This window comes from Microtus ochrogaster, chromosome 6 (genome assembly GCF_000317375.1).
Source record: "Microtus ochrogaster isolate Prairie Vole_2 chromosome 6, MicOch1.0, whole genome shotgun sequence".
Classification (NCBI taxonomy): domain Eukaryota; kingdom Metazoa; phylum Chordata; class Mammalia; order Rodentia; family Cricetidae; genus Microtus; species Microtus ochrogaster.
The window spans coordinates 62,290,200-62,305,300 of record NC_022013.1 but is presented as its reverse complement, the minus strand read 5'-3'; the positions used below and the strand labels follow the sequence as shown (position 1 = coordinate 62,305,300).

Below are 15,101 nucleotides of genomic sequence, written 5' to 3'. Positions count from 1 at the left end.
ATTTTATTTTATTTTATTTTATTTTGGTTTTTCGAGACAGGGTTTCTCTGTAGCTTTGGAGCATGTCCAGCAACTTGATCTGTTGACCAGGCTGGTCTCAAACTTTCAGAGTTCTGCCTGTCTCTGCCTCCCGAGTGCTGAGATTAAAGGGGTGCGCCACCATCGTCCGGCTTAACCCATAATTCTTGTCTATGTTTAATCATGTGGCTTGGTATCTTTTCTTAGTGGAGCATTCTCATCTTGCTTTCTCTGCGTCTGGCTGGTGACTGTGTCTCTGCCTTTCCTCTTTCCAGAATTCTCCTAGTCTGGTTGCTCTACCTATACTCACTGCCTGGCTACTAGCCAATCAGTATTTTATTAAACTAATATGAGTGACAAATCTTTACAGTGTACAAGAGCATTATCTCACAGCACACACATGCACACACATACACACATCCTTTTTTTTTAAATGGTAGGATGATGAAGACTTAAAAGAGCAACTCAACATGCTCTTTTCTGACCTAGCACAATAATAGGAACATTTATGTCGGTATTTTGGGAATCAGAAGCCTGAGCCCACTGATTAAGCCAGTCATCTCCCAGAGAAGAGTTTTAGTAGGTAGTAACAACAATAGTACAATCACTGATATTTATCAAGTGCCCAGTAAATTGACTTTATATAATTGCCTTACAGACTGTTAGATCTCACTTAACACTCATTGCAACTTGTGAGACATCTCTAAATCCTGTATCTGCTGCTTTACAGTCCTGTTCAGTGAGTAGAAAGTTAGTCATGTCTTTGAGCCCTTCTTGCCTTGGGAACTGGAGAGAGCTGTCTTGTCTTGGAAACTTGATGAGGGGACCTCACTGTTACAAAACTGGTCCAGGAGCCTCCACAGGGGAGTGGGGAAGAGTGAGGACAGATTCCTGATACATGAGACATACAGTGTCTGACAGACTCATCATACAGAGACCAGGCCCTGTTCTTAGCACAGAGAGTGGGATCATAGACGTAGGGGATAAGCCCCCTCTCACATGGTCTGTTCTAATTGCTGGGAAAAGCAATCAAGTTTCTTCCTCTCCATAGCTCATCCCTGTGAGTGGATGGTCTGCAGGAATACCACCAGCAGGGAGCCCCAACCACTCTCAGTAACTATTTGTGTGAACTGTGTGAGCCTGTGCTCAGTTTTACTGTGAAGATTTCTTCTTTTTAAAACACAGCATTTAAAACATACTTACCTCTTTTTTAAGTGAGCTGGTTTGAATACAGAAACAAACAGCTAGGGGTGATTGTAACATGAGGGGATATGCTAGTTACCCATTTCCTTGTTCATAAAATGTAAAGCCTGCCAGGCGGTGGTGGCGCACGCCTTTAATCCCAGCACTCGGGAGGCAGAGGCAGGCGGATCTCTGTGAGTTCGAGACCAGCCTGGTCTACAGAGCTAGTTCCAGGACAGGCTCCAAAGCCACAGAGAAACCCTGTCTCGAAAAACCAAAAAATAAAAATAAAAAATAATAAAATAAAATGTAAAGCCTTCAAGAGCCGAGCCTGCACCTGATGGTCAGGGCAGGCGTGGGCATGAAGTGTGTGTAAACTCTCATTTGGAAGTGTCTGCAAGGCTTCTACCTGCCCATTTCCACAGTCGAGTCTGTATTCTCTCCTCTCCTGTTCACAACCCAGGTAGCATATCCCAGATGGAATGTCTTTAGTCCTGTACTGTTGGGCACATTATGGATGTGTTTGATAAACACAGAAATCCATAGTACCACACTTGACTTGACCACACATTCCTGAATAATTTTCCCATCCATGCAAAGGGGAAAAATAGTCTAGTGAGTAATTCTTTTCTACACCAAGGGAGTTGACTCCGTTTACCCCATGACTCAATCTAAAGATGGGACTGGCTTTCCGTGCAGGCAGAAACTACTTTGTCATGACTAGGATTTCTTAATGTGTTTTTAGAAGGTGTTAGAACTGCCCCCTAGAAGAACTTCCTTATTTTATTTTATTGATTAATTGAGACAAGGTCTCCTGTGGCAGAGTCTGGCTTTGAACTTCTGACCCTCCAGCCTTTGCCTCCCAAGTACTGAGTGGGATTAGAGATATATACCACCAAAGAGAAGTTCTTAAAACAGAACTTTGACTACCAGGTATTTAGTGATTTAAAATGTAAGGATTGTGCCAGGCAGTGGTGGCACACACCTTTAATCTCAACACTCAGGAGGCTTAGGCAGGCAGATCTCTGTGAGTTTGAGACCAGCCTGATCTACAAAGTGAGGCCCAGGACAGCCAGGGATACACAGAGAAACCATCTTAAACCCCCCCCCCCACTACAAAAAAAAAATCTAAGGATTGTGGCAGCCAGAGAATGATCCTGCCAACCATTTCTCCCTAAAACAGCCTTGCTTTTGATGCAGCTGCAGGGGGCACTTCCATTCCTGGTTCATGTCAGGAGCTGCTAAGTGGATAGCATTGTCACACAAGTAACTAGATGGACAGGGTGTTGGCTCCTTACAGTTGTGTTTCTCATTGTTTCCCTTTTCCAAAAAGTTCTTGCCTTCAGTTTGAACCCTAGCAAGATGTATAACAACACATGTAATTATAACACACAACCGCTGTGACCGTTCGTTACTGTCGGTCTACTGTATGTAACTAGAACTCTCGGAAATCACGCAGAATAAAGCTCCGTCAAGACCCGGTGTAAAAAGGCCAGAGCCTCGGGGTACCAGGTCATACAACACAAAACTCTGTGTTTTGTGGGTTGAAGCGGATTCAGAGTGTGGAGTCATGCTGCTTGCTGCGTTGCTTTGCCTGTGAATATTTTGTCACGTACCAGAGAAAGAAGCTGTGTGAAAGTGGTCGGAGCTGCTCGAGGAACCACTGTAGCATTTGAGTTTGTAACTCTTCGCATGACATGCCACCTGCTCAGTTCCTGAGTTAAATTAGGAAGTGAGGCTATTATATCTGTGGTGAGGACCACTCTAGTTCTGCTGGGCGCTTGCAGGGAACTCAGCTATCCCAGTGCAGCTAGTAAATAGTTCAGTGATAAGAAGCCATGGCTATTACCGCTGAGGCCTTCATCAAAGAGATGCTTGGATTCCACAAAGGTCAAGGAGTTAAACAGTTAAGCAACTGTTCAAATGCCTCCCCTTTGATTTGGATCCATTCAGTTCTGTTCCATTTGGGTTGGTTCGGTTTGGTTTGCATTTGGTGGTGAATGTTTGCCTGGTGTTGGTTTCTTGAAACAAGATCTCATTATGGACTGGCCTAGGAACTTGCCTTGCAACCCAAGCTGGTCTCAAACATCCTCCTCATGGTCTTCCTGCCTCAGCATCCCGAATGTTAGGATTATAGGCACATGAAACATCCAAGACTACTTTCTATCTCTGCCGCCCAGATAACACTATGCATCACTTTAGATTTGCTCGTGTCTTGGGTGGGGTTCTGCTGCTGTGGTAAGCACCATGACTAAAGCCAATGTGGGCAGAAAAGAATTTATTTCACCTTCCAGGTCTTAAGTCCATAACTGAGGGAAGCCAGGGCAAGAATCTGGAGGCAAGGACGGGAGTAGAAACCTTGCAGGGGTGCTCCTTACTGGCTTGCTCCCCATAACTTGCTCAGCCTGCTTTCTTACACAACTCTGGACCACCTGCCCAGGGGTGGCACCACCCACAAGGGCTGGGCCCACTCACATCAATCAGTAATCAAGAAAATGCCCCATAGGCTTGACTGCAGGCCAATCTGGCAAGGGCATTTCTCCATTGAGGTCCCTCTTCCCATATGAATCTAGCTTGTGTCAAGTTGACGGAACACTAGCCAGTATAGTATATGATACAAATATATATATGCTTAAATTATAGACAAATCTAATAAGAGTATATTAACCGTAGCTGGAAACTATGGTGCATAGTAAGCAGGTAGATCTTTGTGAGTTCGAGGCCAGCCTGGGCTACATAGTGAGTTCTAAGACAGCCAGGGCTTCATAGTGTAAGACTCTATCCCCCCCCCCCCACACACACACAAAGCTTTATTTTCCCCCTTCCCCACAGTGGCCACATAGGTAGCTCTCCACACTGGATGCAGTAGTGTCTGTGTGTCTCGAGGCTGGCTCTAAGCCTGTGGCTGTGGGTGGTTGGCTCACTTACCCCATTTTTTACTTTTCTTTGTTTCTATAGATAAACATCATTCAGGGTATCGTGGCAGAAATCAACACCAAGACTGGGGAATCGGAATGCCGTTATTACAAAGAGCGACTTCTTTACTTGGAAGAAGGTCAGAAAGATTCCCTGATTGACAGCTCAAGGGTCCTGTGTTGTCACGGCGAACTGAAAAATAACCGGGGTGTGGTAAGTAGTTCCTCTCCCCAGGGCCTTACCCTGGTGCTTCCCCTACCCCTAGCTCCCCGCCCCTACTCCAGCTTTTTTTTTTTGCGGCGTGGAGTTTTACCCAGTTACTGCCACTAGGCAAGCACTCTGCCACTGCCACTGAATACATTTCTAGCCTGAGTCTCAATTAAGTTGTCCCAACTAGCTTCAGACTAGGATGAGTCAAGCCACACTCCTGCCTCAGCCTCCCCAGCATCTGGGGTTATAGGCGGACACTCTACATTCCACTTTGACTGCAGAAGAGGGTGAGCGAGACCTAGTGGCCCAGATCCATGATCCCGGCTACTTGGGAAACCGAAACAGGAAAATTTGAAGTTCAGAGCCCATCAGGGCTGCAGAGAGAATATGAGGTCAGCCTGACCCATTTGACAGTTTCCAGGTCAGCCCGAGTACATAGTGAAAACCTGTCTCCCAAAAAGTATTTACCTTAGAAGACGTTGAATAAACTTAATGATTTTAAGAGACAACCTTTCAGCTTATGTGAGCAAGTCTGGAATTACCCCTTGTTGTTGGAGGGTAGGTTGCATAGCCTCTCTTCAGGACTCCTATGGATTTGGCCATACCATCTGTAAGGGCGCCACCGAGATCCTCCGAAGCTACTGTATGTGGACCTGCATATGTGTGAGAGAGTTACTGACTGCCAGAAAGTGATTTCCAGGAAGCAGAAAGGACTTACATGGGGGAACACTCAGTTCCTTGAAGGTTCTTTCTAGGAAGTCTTGAGAAACAGGAAGAAGCATTGCTCCCCAGCAGGCAGCCCAATTTTCTTCTCAAACACCAGTGCCATGGCCTCTCTGATGGGATGGCAGAAAGATGAGCTCTACAGGCACCGGAGCTCTGAGAGTAAAGACAGCAGTCGGGGTGGGAGGTTTGTTGGGTTTGGCTCTCACCAGAGGTGTGAACATTATTATGAACAAAGTCCTGAGTCAGGAAATAATGGCACAGAGCGAGAGCAAAGGGAGTTGATTCTCAGTGAGGACTTATAAAAGACAGATATTAAAAACATCGCCCCGACAATCCCCATTCAAACTAGAAGAAGGACTGGTGTAGAAACAAAAGTTCCTAGTCCAATGGCCCACCCCTCTCTCCTCTACCCTTAAAGGGATATTTTTAACACATTTCTACCTTCTGAGGGGGGGGCTGGGGAGGGGAACCTGGAGGGGCCTTTAGCTTGTTTATTTTGTGCTTTGCTGTTTTATGATCTTTGAGCATTTTAAACCCGTTATTGTTTGTTTATTTTGAAACAGAGTCTTCCCCAGATGGCCCAGGTTTAACTCAGGCTCAATGTATACCTCAGGCTAGCCTTAAATTTGCAATTCCCTCCACTTCCCCACTGGTAGAATTGCAACTGTGTGCCCAGCCAATCTTTTCAGATCTACATCTCCACCACCCAAGGGCTGCTAGAGCTGTTTGCCTCTGCGGTATATGGACTGTGTGTGGTAGGAGACGTGGCATGCCATTTTGACCCAGACAGTAAATCACTGGTGATGCAGAACGTGCTTCCCCTACTCAAATCAAGATTCTAATGTTGACTTCCTACCCGTACCCCTGCTGGATGGCCTCTTTTAAGAGTCCTGGGTTGGTCTACAGAGCTAGTTCCAGGACAGGCTCCAAAGCCACAGAGAAACCCTGTCTCGAAAAAACCAAAAAAAAAAGAGTCCTGGGCTGGCATCTCCACGTCCCTCTAGAAATCCAGAGCTTAGTATCTGAGCTGCATCATTCCACCTTTTAACTCCTGAACATTTCCAAACCATGAGAAGGGTCTGGTACTTGGGGTTGGACGCCACAGATATGCGCCAGCACCACACAGGAAGCTTACTTACTCTCATTGTGTGATTTGAGGCACGCCTTCATTTTCTAAGACTTTCTGCCCCAGCTCTACACAGGCAGCTGGCTTTTATGGGCAGTGCCTTCATGTTTGAGATCAGCCATCCACCCTGTAAGCACAAGCTCTCCAGAGAACCCAGGCATGGATGAACTTACTGAGAACATACAGGTCCTCTTTCTCTGACTCCAGCAGTGCCCCTGTCCCTCTCTGATGAGCAGAGTCCCAGCCAGAGTTGCTGGTTAAAGTTGATGGTCAGGGGCTGGAGAGATGGCTCAGCGGTTAAGAGCACTGACTGCTCTTCCAGAGGACCCGGGTTCAATTCCCAGCACCCACATGGCAGCTCATAACTGTCTGAAGATCCAGTTCCAGGGGATCTGACACCTTCACACCAATGCACATAAAATAAAGTTAAATAAACCATAAAAATATTTAAAAAAAAAAAAGTTGATGGTCAGCCAGTGGTTGAAGAAACATATGGTTTTATGGGTTTTGGAAGCTAGAGCTATTATTAGGCTTTGATGTAGTCTCATCCTTTGTGGACTATTAACTTGATCACTTAGAATTATACGGAAGCCGGGAGAGCATTGATCCCGTTTCATTACCCTGTCCATTCTGTCCCCACATTTTTCTCTCACTCGAGCTGGAGGCTGTATGCGTATGGACAGGTTGTGAACTGTAGTGTAAGTAGGGTTCTGGTTACAGTTAACCGTAGGAAGCCTTGCTCCAGTGGGTCCCGAAAGAGGAAGCTGTATTAAGGCGGTGGATATATGTATCTGGAAATGCTTCAACCCTGCCCACTTCTGCTTTCCTAGAAACAGATTTGAGGACACACTCAGACTCCACTATGAACCCCGTTCCTAGAGACCTTTGGCACAGAGGCCCCCAAATCCACCACTTACTACACTGTCGCTCAGGACAATCCTGTTTCTTTTAGAAACTCCATGTTTTCCTGTTTCAAGAAGTGCTTGTGATCACTCGAGCTGTCACTCACAATGAACAACTCTGCTACCAGTTGTACCGGCAGCCCATCCCGGTGAAGGACCTCATGCTGGAAGACCTGCAGGATGGAGAAGTGCGGCTGGGCGGCTCCCTGCGTGGGGCCTTCAGCAATAATGAGAGAAGTATGTGTGGGTAGCGGACTGCGGAGACATAGAAACGGGGAAGGAATGGCGGCTGGGGAAAAGAGAACCGTCCCGGTCTTGAAGCCAAACTGTGCTCCAATGCTGACTCTTGACTTACTGATGTGCAATCAAGTCCCACCTCTGGGAGCCTCAGTTTCCCATTTGTCTGCTTTTCCTTCTGGGATTGCTTTGAGCATTAAGTAGCATCCAGTGCCTGAGCCTGTCCGTTGCAACTGCAGCTGGTGTCCCTTTTGCTCCCTGGCTCTGTGTCCTACTGCTACATGAAAGTATGCTTAATACCATACAGTCTCCGAGTGGTTGCTAGCTGCACAGTGTAAGGTGTTGTAGTTGTTCTGGTGTATTGCTGAAGAGGCCTAAGGAGAATCAGCTAGAGCCCAGCATGGGATCGAGTCTGAGGCCAACCTGGGCTTACGTAGTGAAAGCCTTACCTCAGAAGAAAATAAGAACAAAACGAATGATGAGCTGGGGTTCGTGTTCACCTGCTGCTCTATTCAGTGGGCATTTCTAATTCAGGACCTTTTTTTTTTTTTGAAGTAAGTGTCATTTTTAATTGAAAAGCTACCAAATGTCTAGTCCAGCCCCCCATCCCAAACCAAAATCACTAGGCAACATATTCAAAGCTGAGATTAAAAATTAAAGGGGGGGCAGATAATACAAAACAAGTCCTCCGATCCAATCAAGAGAGCCCAGCTGTATACAAGCTTACCAGCAGCAAAGAGGCTGGAACACAGCTTAACAACCCCACTTACGACATTGACATCAAGTTCCCTTGTTCTAGTTTCCAACTCATGAACAAAGATCATGTTTTATTAATTCTATTTCAGGATACTTCTCATAAGTTGTTTTATTTACAATGCCAATTTCCAAAGGCTCACTGAAGTTAACTGGACAACGAACTAGGCAGAAATCACTTTACAGAACGAGGGAGAGCCCAAAATGCCACTTTCCACAGAGTTTTATTCAGAATACTGAAAAAAAAAAAAGAACTTTTGCTTATAGAAGAAACTCAGCCATAGGTCAGATCTGTACTGGATGTACACATGCAGGGAGGACGAGACTGCGTTTGTCCACAGTTCTAATATTAACAATTATTTTTTAAAATAAATATTTATTTATTTATATGCATTGGTGATTTGCCATGGGTGTTGGGTCCCCTGGAACTAGAATTATAGACAGTTGTGAGCTGCCATGTGGGTGCTGGGAATCGAACTCGGGACCTCTGGAAGAGCAGTCGGTGCTCTTAACCGCTGAGCCATCTCTCCAGCCCCTAATGTTAACAATTATAAACAGAGCAGTACAACTAGCATGTGGAACAACCCTTCTAGTGTTACAGTGTCAGGCACAGCACTTCACTTCTCTTCACACCGCTGTTCTCCTTGCGTACCTGGGCCTCGTCCTCTTCGGTAAAGTCCTTTTTGATATTGAAGGTTTTACAAATCTCCTCATATTGGCCACAGTCTTACCTATGATATCAAGCAAACCTTTGATGTCTAAGTAGTTCACAGCCAGAATAAGTTCAAAAAGTGTTCCTTGGGCCTTTAATCCCAGCACAGAGGCAGGCGGGTCTCTGTGAGTTCAAGGCCAGCCTGGTCTACTAGAGCTAGTTCCAGGACAGGAACCAAAAACTACGGAGAAACTCTGTCTCAAAAAATCCACACACACACACAAAAAAGTGTTCCTTGGCTAACTTTCAGGACTTCTTGGTCCCAAGCAGGAATATCATCTGTCTGTTTTTCTTTGTTCTCATCATCCTCAGGGGAAGGAGGGTCATCCTTGTGATGGGTGCACCACTGGATGACCTTTGTTAGAATTGCTGCATTAACATTTAGTAAAGAACAGGATCATCATCTCCCTCATTATCCATTCCCAAATCTTCCAGCATGGTCTCGATAGTCACAGATTGTTTGACAATTTCTGCATCAACTTCAAATATCTCTCCATCAGAACTCTGCAACTTTATCAAAGGCATGGTGCTCGGTCTCAAGACCGCAGGCCCGAGGCTGTCAGCAATCACAGAGGAGGTATAAGGAGTACAAGGTCACTCCTAATACAAGACTTTTTTTAAAAAAAGATTTATTTATTATCTATACAATATTCTGCCTGCATATATGTCTGCATGCCAAAAGAGGGTACCAGTTCTCGTTATAGGTGGTTGTGAGCCACCATGTAGTTGCTGGGAATTGAACTCAGAACCTCTGGAAGAGCAACCAATGCTCTTAATCACCAAGCCATCTCTCCAGCCCCTCTAATGCAAGACTTAACTAAATAAAGGGAATGACCATGAGAAGCCATGATTTCAGCTTCTGTCAGATATTGTTATGTAGTAAGCACTGTTTTAGGTACTAATGATGCACCTTACAGTTTTGTTCCTATGGAGTGTATAGTATATGATGTACATATACTATATTCCTAATGCTGGTTAGAAAACTAAAACCCTGGGCATAGTGACAGATGCCTAGGATCTTCATCCCAACACTTAGGAGGCAGAGGCAGGTGGATCTCTATGAGTTTGCAGCTAGATTGGTCTACATGGTGAATTCCGGGCCAGCCAGAACTACATAGTGAGACCCTGCCTTCAAATAATGATAAAATAATAAATAATAATAATAATAATAGACTAGAGAGAGGCCGACAGGCTATTTCTCTTGTTTTTCTGAGAGGGTCTTTTTAAGTTAAAATGTAATCATGTCACTTCTCCCCTTCAGTCTCCTCTCTCCAGCTCCTCCCATGTCCTCTCCAATATTCTAATATTTCTAACATTTAGGCAGCTGTAATAGCCAATCCCTTGAGGAAAAGTGAGCTAGGCCTGTGCCACTCTAGTCAACCGGGAGTGGCATCAGGGTAGAACTGAGTCCTGCATCAGTAGGAGACACTCTACAGTCAGCGGTGTCTGGCCTGGGACCGGGGCTTAGTGCCACTCTGTGTGCTGTGGTTAGCCTGGCAAATACCTACCCACTGACTCTCCTCTCGCCCCTTCTTCATTTCTAGTTAAAAATTTCTTCAGAGTCAGTTTCAAAAATGGATCCCAAAGTCAGACCCACTCACTCCAAGCCAATGACACCTTCAACAAGCAGCAATGGCTCAACTGTATCCGGCAAGCCAAAGAAACAGTTCTGTCTGCTGCTGGGCAGGCTGGGCTGCTTGACTCTGAGGGACTCCTGGGTCCTGGCACCGACACCAGGGAGCCAGAAGGAGAGACAAAACTGGAGCAGATGGACCAATCGGACAGTGCGTCGGACTGCAGTATGGACACCAGTGAGGTCAGCCTGGAATGTGAGCGGATGGAGCAGACAGACGTGTCCTGTGCAGACAGCAGGCCAGAGGAGAGCGGCTGACAGAGGGTTGCACCCGTGTCGTACCTGCTCGGGAGTCACATTCCACACGCAGACAGTCTGGAGAGGCACGCTGAAATACTTCTGTGCCCGTGCACATGTGTCCCTTGTGTCTGTACCTTGCCCCTCGTACTGCAATTGCCAACTACTCTGTCAGCTGGAGTCCGCAGCCACCCTTCCCCTGCTGCTCTGTCTCATAAGTGTCTGGATGAGTGGAGAGGGACTGGACAAGTTACTCTTGAGTTGTCCTACTGGGTTTTTTCCAAACAGAAAGGATCTCTAAACTACTGTTCTGTCTGGACTGTGTTGACAAGTCCTTTTGTCCCATGCCTCTCTAGTGCTCTGTAGCTCCTCAACTCAGTAGCCGAAGACCTGGAATAGAGATAGAGCTTTTCAGAGTATTGAGACGGCATTCAAATAGAAACCAGGAAAGTCCAGCCTTTGAAGTGAACTCGGGTTCCATGTTATTCAGCCAGAAAGCACGAAAACATCTCTGGGGGTTTCCGAGGTTTGACTTTGCAAAGGGGGAAGCTTTGTTTGAGCGCTGTGGTTTCATCCAGTGCAAGTTGAATGTGATAATCTATGAAGACATGAAACAGAAGTTGGCTTCAGTAAGAGCCAAGACAAAAGCAGCTGCTGGACAGGCCTACAATCCCAGCACTTGAAAGCAGGGACAGGAAGACCTGGAGTTCAAGAACAGCCTTGGCTATATATCAAGTTCTAGGTCAAACTTGAGTTCCATAGTGAAAACAAAATCAAAAAGTTAAAAGTAGCTGCTAGTTCTGAATATTCAACTAAAATGGGAGTGGCCATGGGAGGTGTTTCTCAGGACTAGTGACTTGACAAAGAGAGTCTAGCCTGCAACACCAGGAGAGATCCCAGGGCCAGGGAAGATCTGCCAAGGTTCTGAGTCCTGTCTGCATTATGTTCATCTGCCTCAGCCGCTCCTGCTTCAGAGTGGCAATGACGTAACACAGAGATGGTGACCGCACAAGCGACTCTGTTTACAAACGTGAGAGAAGGACTTGGGAGTGAGAAATGTGTCACCATCCCCGAAGCCTCCTGTGGGAGCCACCAAAGTTGTTGTTAGTCTAGAGGGTCTTGGGATTTCCTGTTCTGCTTTTGGGCCCTGAGTTTGCGTCTCTAGTTCTTGAGCTATAATCAGAATGGTGGTTAATCCCTCCTGAGGCCAATTTCATTAGCTCTGATTAACCAGGATCAGTTAGCTAGCCAAACTGGAAAGTTCTGTGTTCCAGCCTTGATTTACAGAACAAGGATGGATAAAAAGACCTTGAAAAGAAGTTCACAAAATACACCAAACAGCTCTTTGCAAGTGTAAATACTCAGGGGACCCCGCCAGCACTAGTAGTAGTAGGAATTCTAAATTATTGCCAAAAACGTTCCTTCCTGTTAATTTCTGCATCTATCAAGTTTACAGAAAAGAAAGCAACATACAAAACGATCCCTTTATCACGTCCATGTGCCACGTGCACTGAAAGAAACTGTGATGTGAGTTCCCAGAAGAAAAGCAAGGGGTGTTACATTATTCTATTTCAAAGCAAATGTTATGATCACTTCTACCCTGTAAAGCAGATCTCTGTATTTATAGATTTTTACCATGGTGAATTTTTTTTATTACAAGTTTATTTAAAACCACTTTGTTTCTTAAGTAGCCGACCTAACAAGTGAACCTGCTGCAGACAGATGGAGAGAAGGCTGAGACAGGACTGGATGGGGGAGGAACCCGGAGCTGTTCTCTGGAGAGCCACTGGCCACTCTCCCTGTCAGGGTCAGCCTGCGGGAAGAGAGTGGATGAATGTTTTGGTGAAATGGAGACTTTTTGTATAATGGCCTTAAACTTTTCTGGAAGCATTTCAAATAAATTGCATTAAAAGTGCTTTCTTCCCCTGTGTACAGTGTGTGCTGAACCACCATCAATCAAGGTTGTTCTCTTGAAGGGCAAGGCTTTCTTTCTGAAGTTTTGCTTGCGGTTTTCCAAGTACAAACTTACCATAGAACACGGGCTTAAATAAACGGTGTGATCAATTGACTAAAGCTGTTACCGAACACACATTTCTAAGTCTGTTTTCTCAAGCATTCTGCTTTCGTTCACTTGGTCATGTATGCATCTGTGTACAGTGTGTGTGTGTGTGTGTGTGTGTGTGTGGACAACCTGAAGTACTTAGTCCTCTCCGTTCACTGTGTGGGTTCTGAGGATGGCAGCAAGCACCTTTACCCATTCTAGTCATCTTTAGTAACTGATTTCATCCATGCCCTTTACAAAGCCAAGTGGTCAGTTGCAATTGTCACAGAAGTGTTAAGTCTCACTGCTGATACAAGTGACTATTGGTGAACAATTGTCTCAGAAGTGTTAAGTCTCACTGCTGATACAAGAGACTGTTGGTGAACTTTAAGCTGACAAGCGTAGTGGTGCACGCCTGCAATCCCAGCATTTGGGAAGTAGAGGCAGGAGGATTCCCAAAAGTCCAAGCCCATCCTAATCTATATAGCAAGTTCCAGCCCAGCTAGGACTACATAGTGAGACCGTGTCTTGAAACAAGGGGAAGAAAGGGTAGAGGAAAGTTTCATTTTTAAACTTGTGCTGGGAGTTCAGTCTACTTGTTCACTGAAATAGTTTTATTTCTCAGAAAGTGGTTTTTCATGAAAATGCTCAACAGGTTTAAGCTCCTAGTGACTGGTTCCAACAGTTCAATAAGACGAATGGTTAGTTTTGCCTTTATAATATGTTTCTACCATGTTCTCTAGCATACTGTTAATTCCTAGATAGTATTAACATAAATGATAAATCCAAATTTTTTTCGCAAGGGAAAATAAAAACAACTCTGCCTGTAATTCCAGCACTCTAGAAGTCGAAGCAAGAGAATTATGACAATTGAAGGCCACGCTGGGCTAGAGAGTACCAGGTCAGTCAGCTGCAGAGTTAGAGAACCCAAAAGGGAGAAAAAAAAAAGTCCCTTTGTTATCTTTATCCTCCCTTTTGTCCTGTCTGGGTCCTTCGGAGCCACTTAGGACAGTGTCTGTTTTGCATTCCTACAGTGGCGTTGGCTTGCTGCTCGTAGAGGCTGTATCTTTACTAGAGTGTTGGTTGCTTGTGCTGACATTTGGAAGAGTCAGTACAAATAACAGAAGGTTTACATGAGTTTCAATCTGCTCTGAAGATGGTACAGTTCACACAACTAAATATAATCCTTACAGTCAGGCACAATGAAAACAGCCAGAGCTGGCAATTTGGTGCAAACTTAGAATGTGGTTTCAGTTTCTGGGTTGTGGTCATTGCTGTCGACTGCTTCGGTCTCCATTCCCGGAAGTCTCTAGCAGCTAAGAATGCGAACTTCTCAAAACGACACTCTTGTTTCAGTAGACACTGCAGGGTGACAGGAAGCTGCAGCCCGTCTTGGTGAGCAGCTTGTTCAACTTCACATCCTCTCCGCATCTACTTTTTACCTAGTTTCCCCCAAAGCCTGAGCACCACCAGGAAGACCTGGTTTTAGAGAATGGCTGTGCAGAATTGGAAGAGGGTCCCCAAGGCTACCTGGAGGAATCTTTTGTCCACATGATTGACATGTATCCCTCCAGTCTGTGAAGGCAGAAAGGCTTTTGTTTTTTGTTTTATTTGTTTTGTTTTGTTTTGTTTTTCTACACAGCGTTTCTCTATGGCTTTGTGAAGCCTGTCCTGCAACTAGCTCCTGTGGACTAGGCTGGCCTCAAACTCACAGAGATCCTCCGAAGGCAGACAGTTTTTAAAAACATTACATCGCAGCTCTTCAGGAATGGTTGATCTCCCAGTCAGCAACCTAGATAGCAGTTTAGCAGTTAACCAAGAGGAACTGGTGTCCTTGTGTCCTTTCTGTTGCTGTGATAAATACCATGACCAAAGGCAACTTGAGGAGGAAAGGGTTTGTTTCAGCTTACAGTTCCAGGTCACAGTTGGTCACTGAGGGAAGTCAAGAACTGAAACAGAAACCGTGGGGGAATGCTGTGCACTGACGCACTACAGACTCATGGTCGGCTGGCTTATGTAGCTGAGACCTATCTGCTAAGGGGAATGGTGCCTCCCATAGTGGACCGGGTCCTCCCACATCAGCTATCATTGAAGACAATCTAACATAGACTTGGCTCCAGGCTAATCTGATCAGAGCTGTTCAGCTAAGGTGCCCTCTTCCTGGGTGACTCTATATCATGTAAGGTTGCTGCATGAGCAAACATGTCCTCCAAAGGCACACGCTCCCAGTGATCTACTTCTACTCTCTAAAGCTCCCCAGCTCCAATAGCACACCAGGCTCTGAATCCAGATATTTGTGATATAAAAACAGAAGAAATTGGAGAGAAAGACAAGAAGGTCTGAACGTGCCATTACTCTGTGTGCTAACTTAACTAGAAAACAATCTGACAGGACAGCCAGGGACACAA

At 45.5% G+C, this 15,101-nt stretch overlaps 1 protein-coding gene across 2 annotated transcripts in view; it reads left to right on the top strand.

The window, feature by feature from the left end:
* Positions 1-12,713, top strand: part of Arhgef3 (Rho guanine nucleotide exchange factor 3) — a 288,000-nt gene extending 275,287 nt beyond the window's left edge. For both annotated transcript variants that reach the window (XM_026779863.1, XM_005348685.3), the window contains 3 exons: positions 4,159-4,329; positions 7,131-7,317; positions 10,327-12,713. In XM_026779863.1, coding sequence (XP_026635664.1) covers positions 4,159-4,329; positions 7,131-7,317; positions 10,327-10,673 — 705 coding nt within the window. In that variant the 3' untranslated portion in view covers positions 10,674-12,713. The remainder of the gene's footprint in view (positions 1-4,158; positions 4,330-7,130; positions 7,318-10,326) is intronic.
* The last annotated feature ends 2,388 nt before the right edge of the window (positions 12,714-15,101 follow it).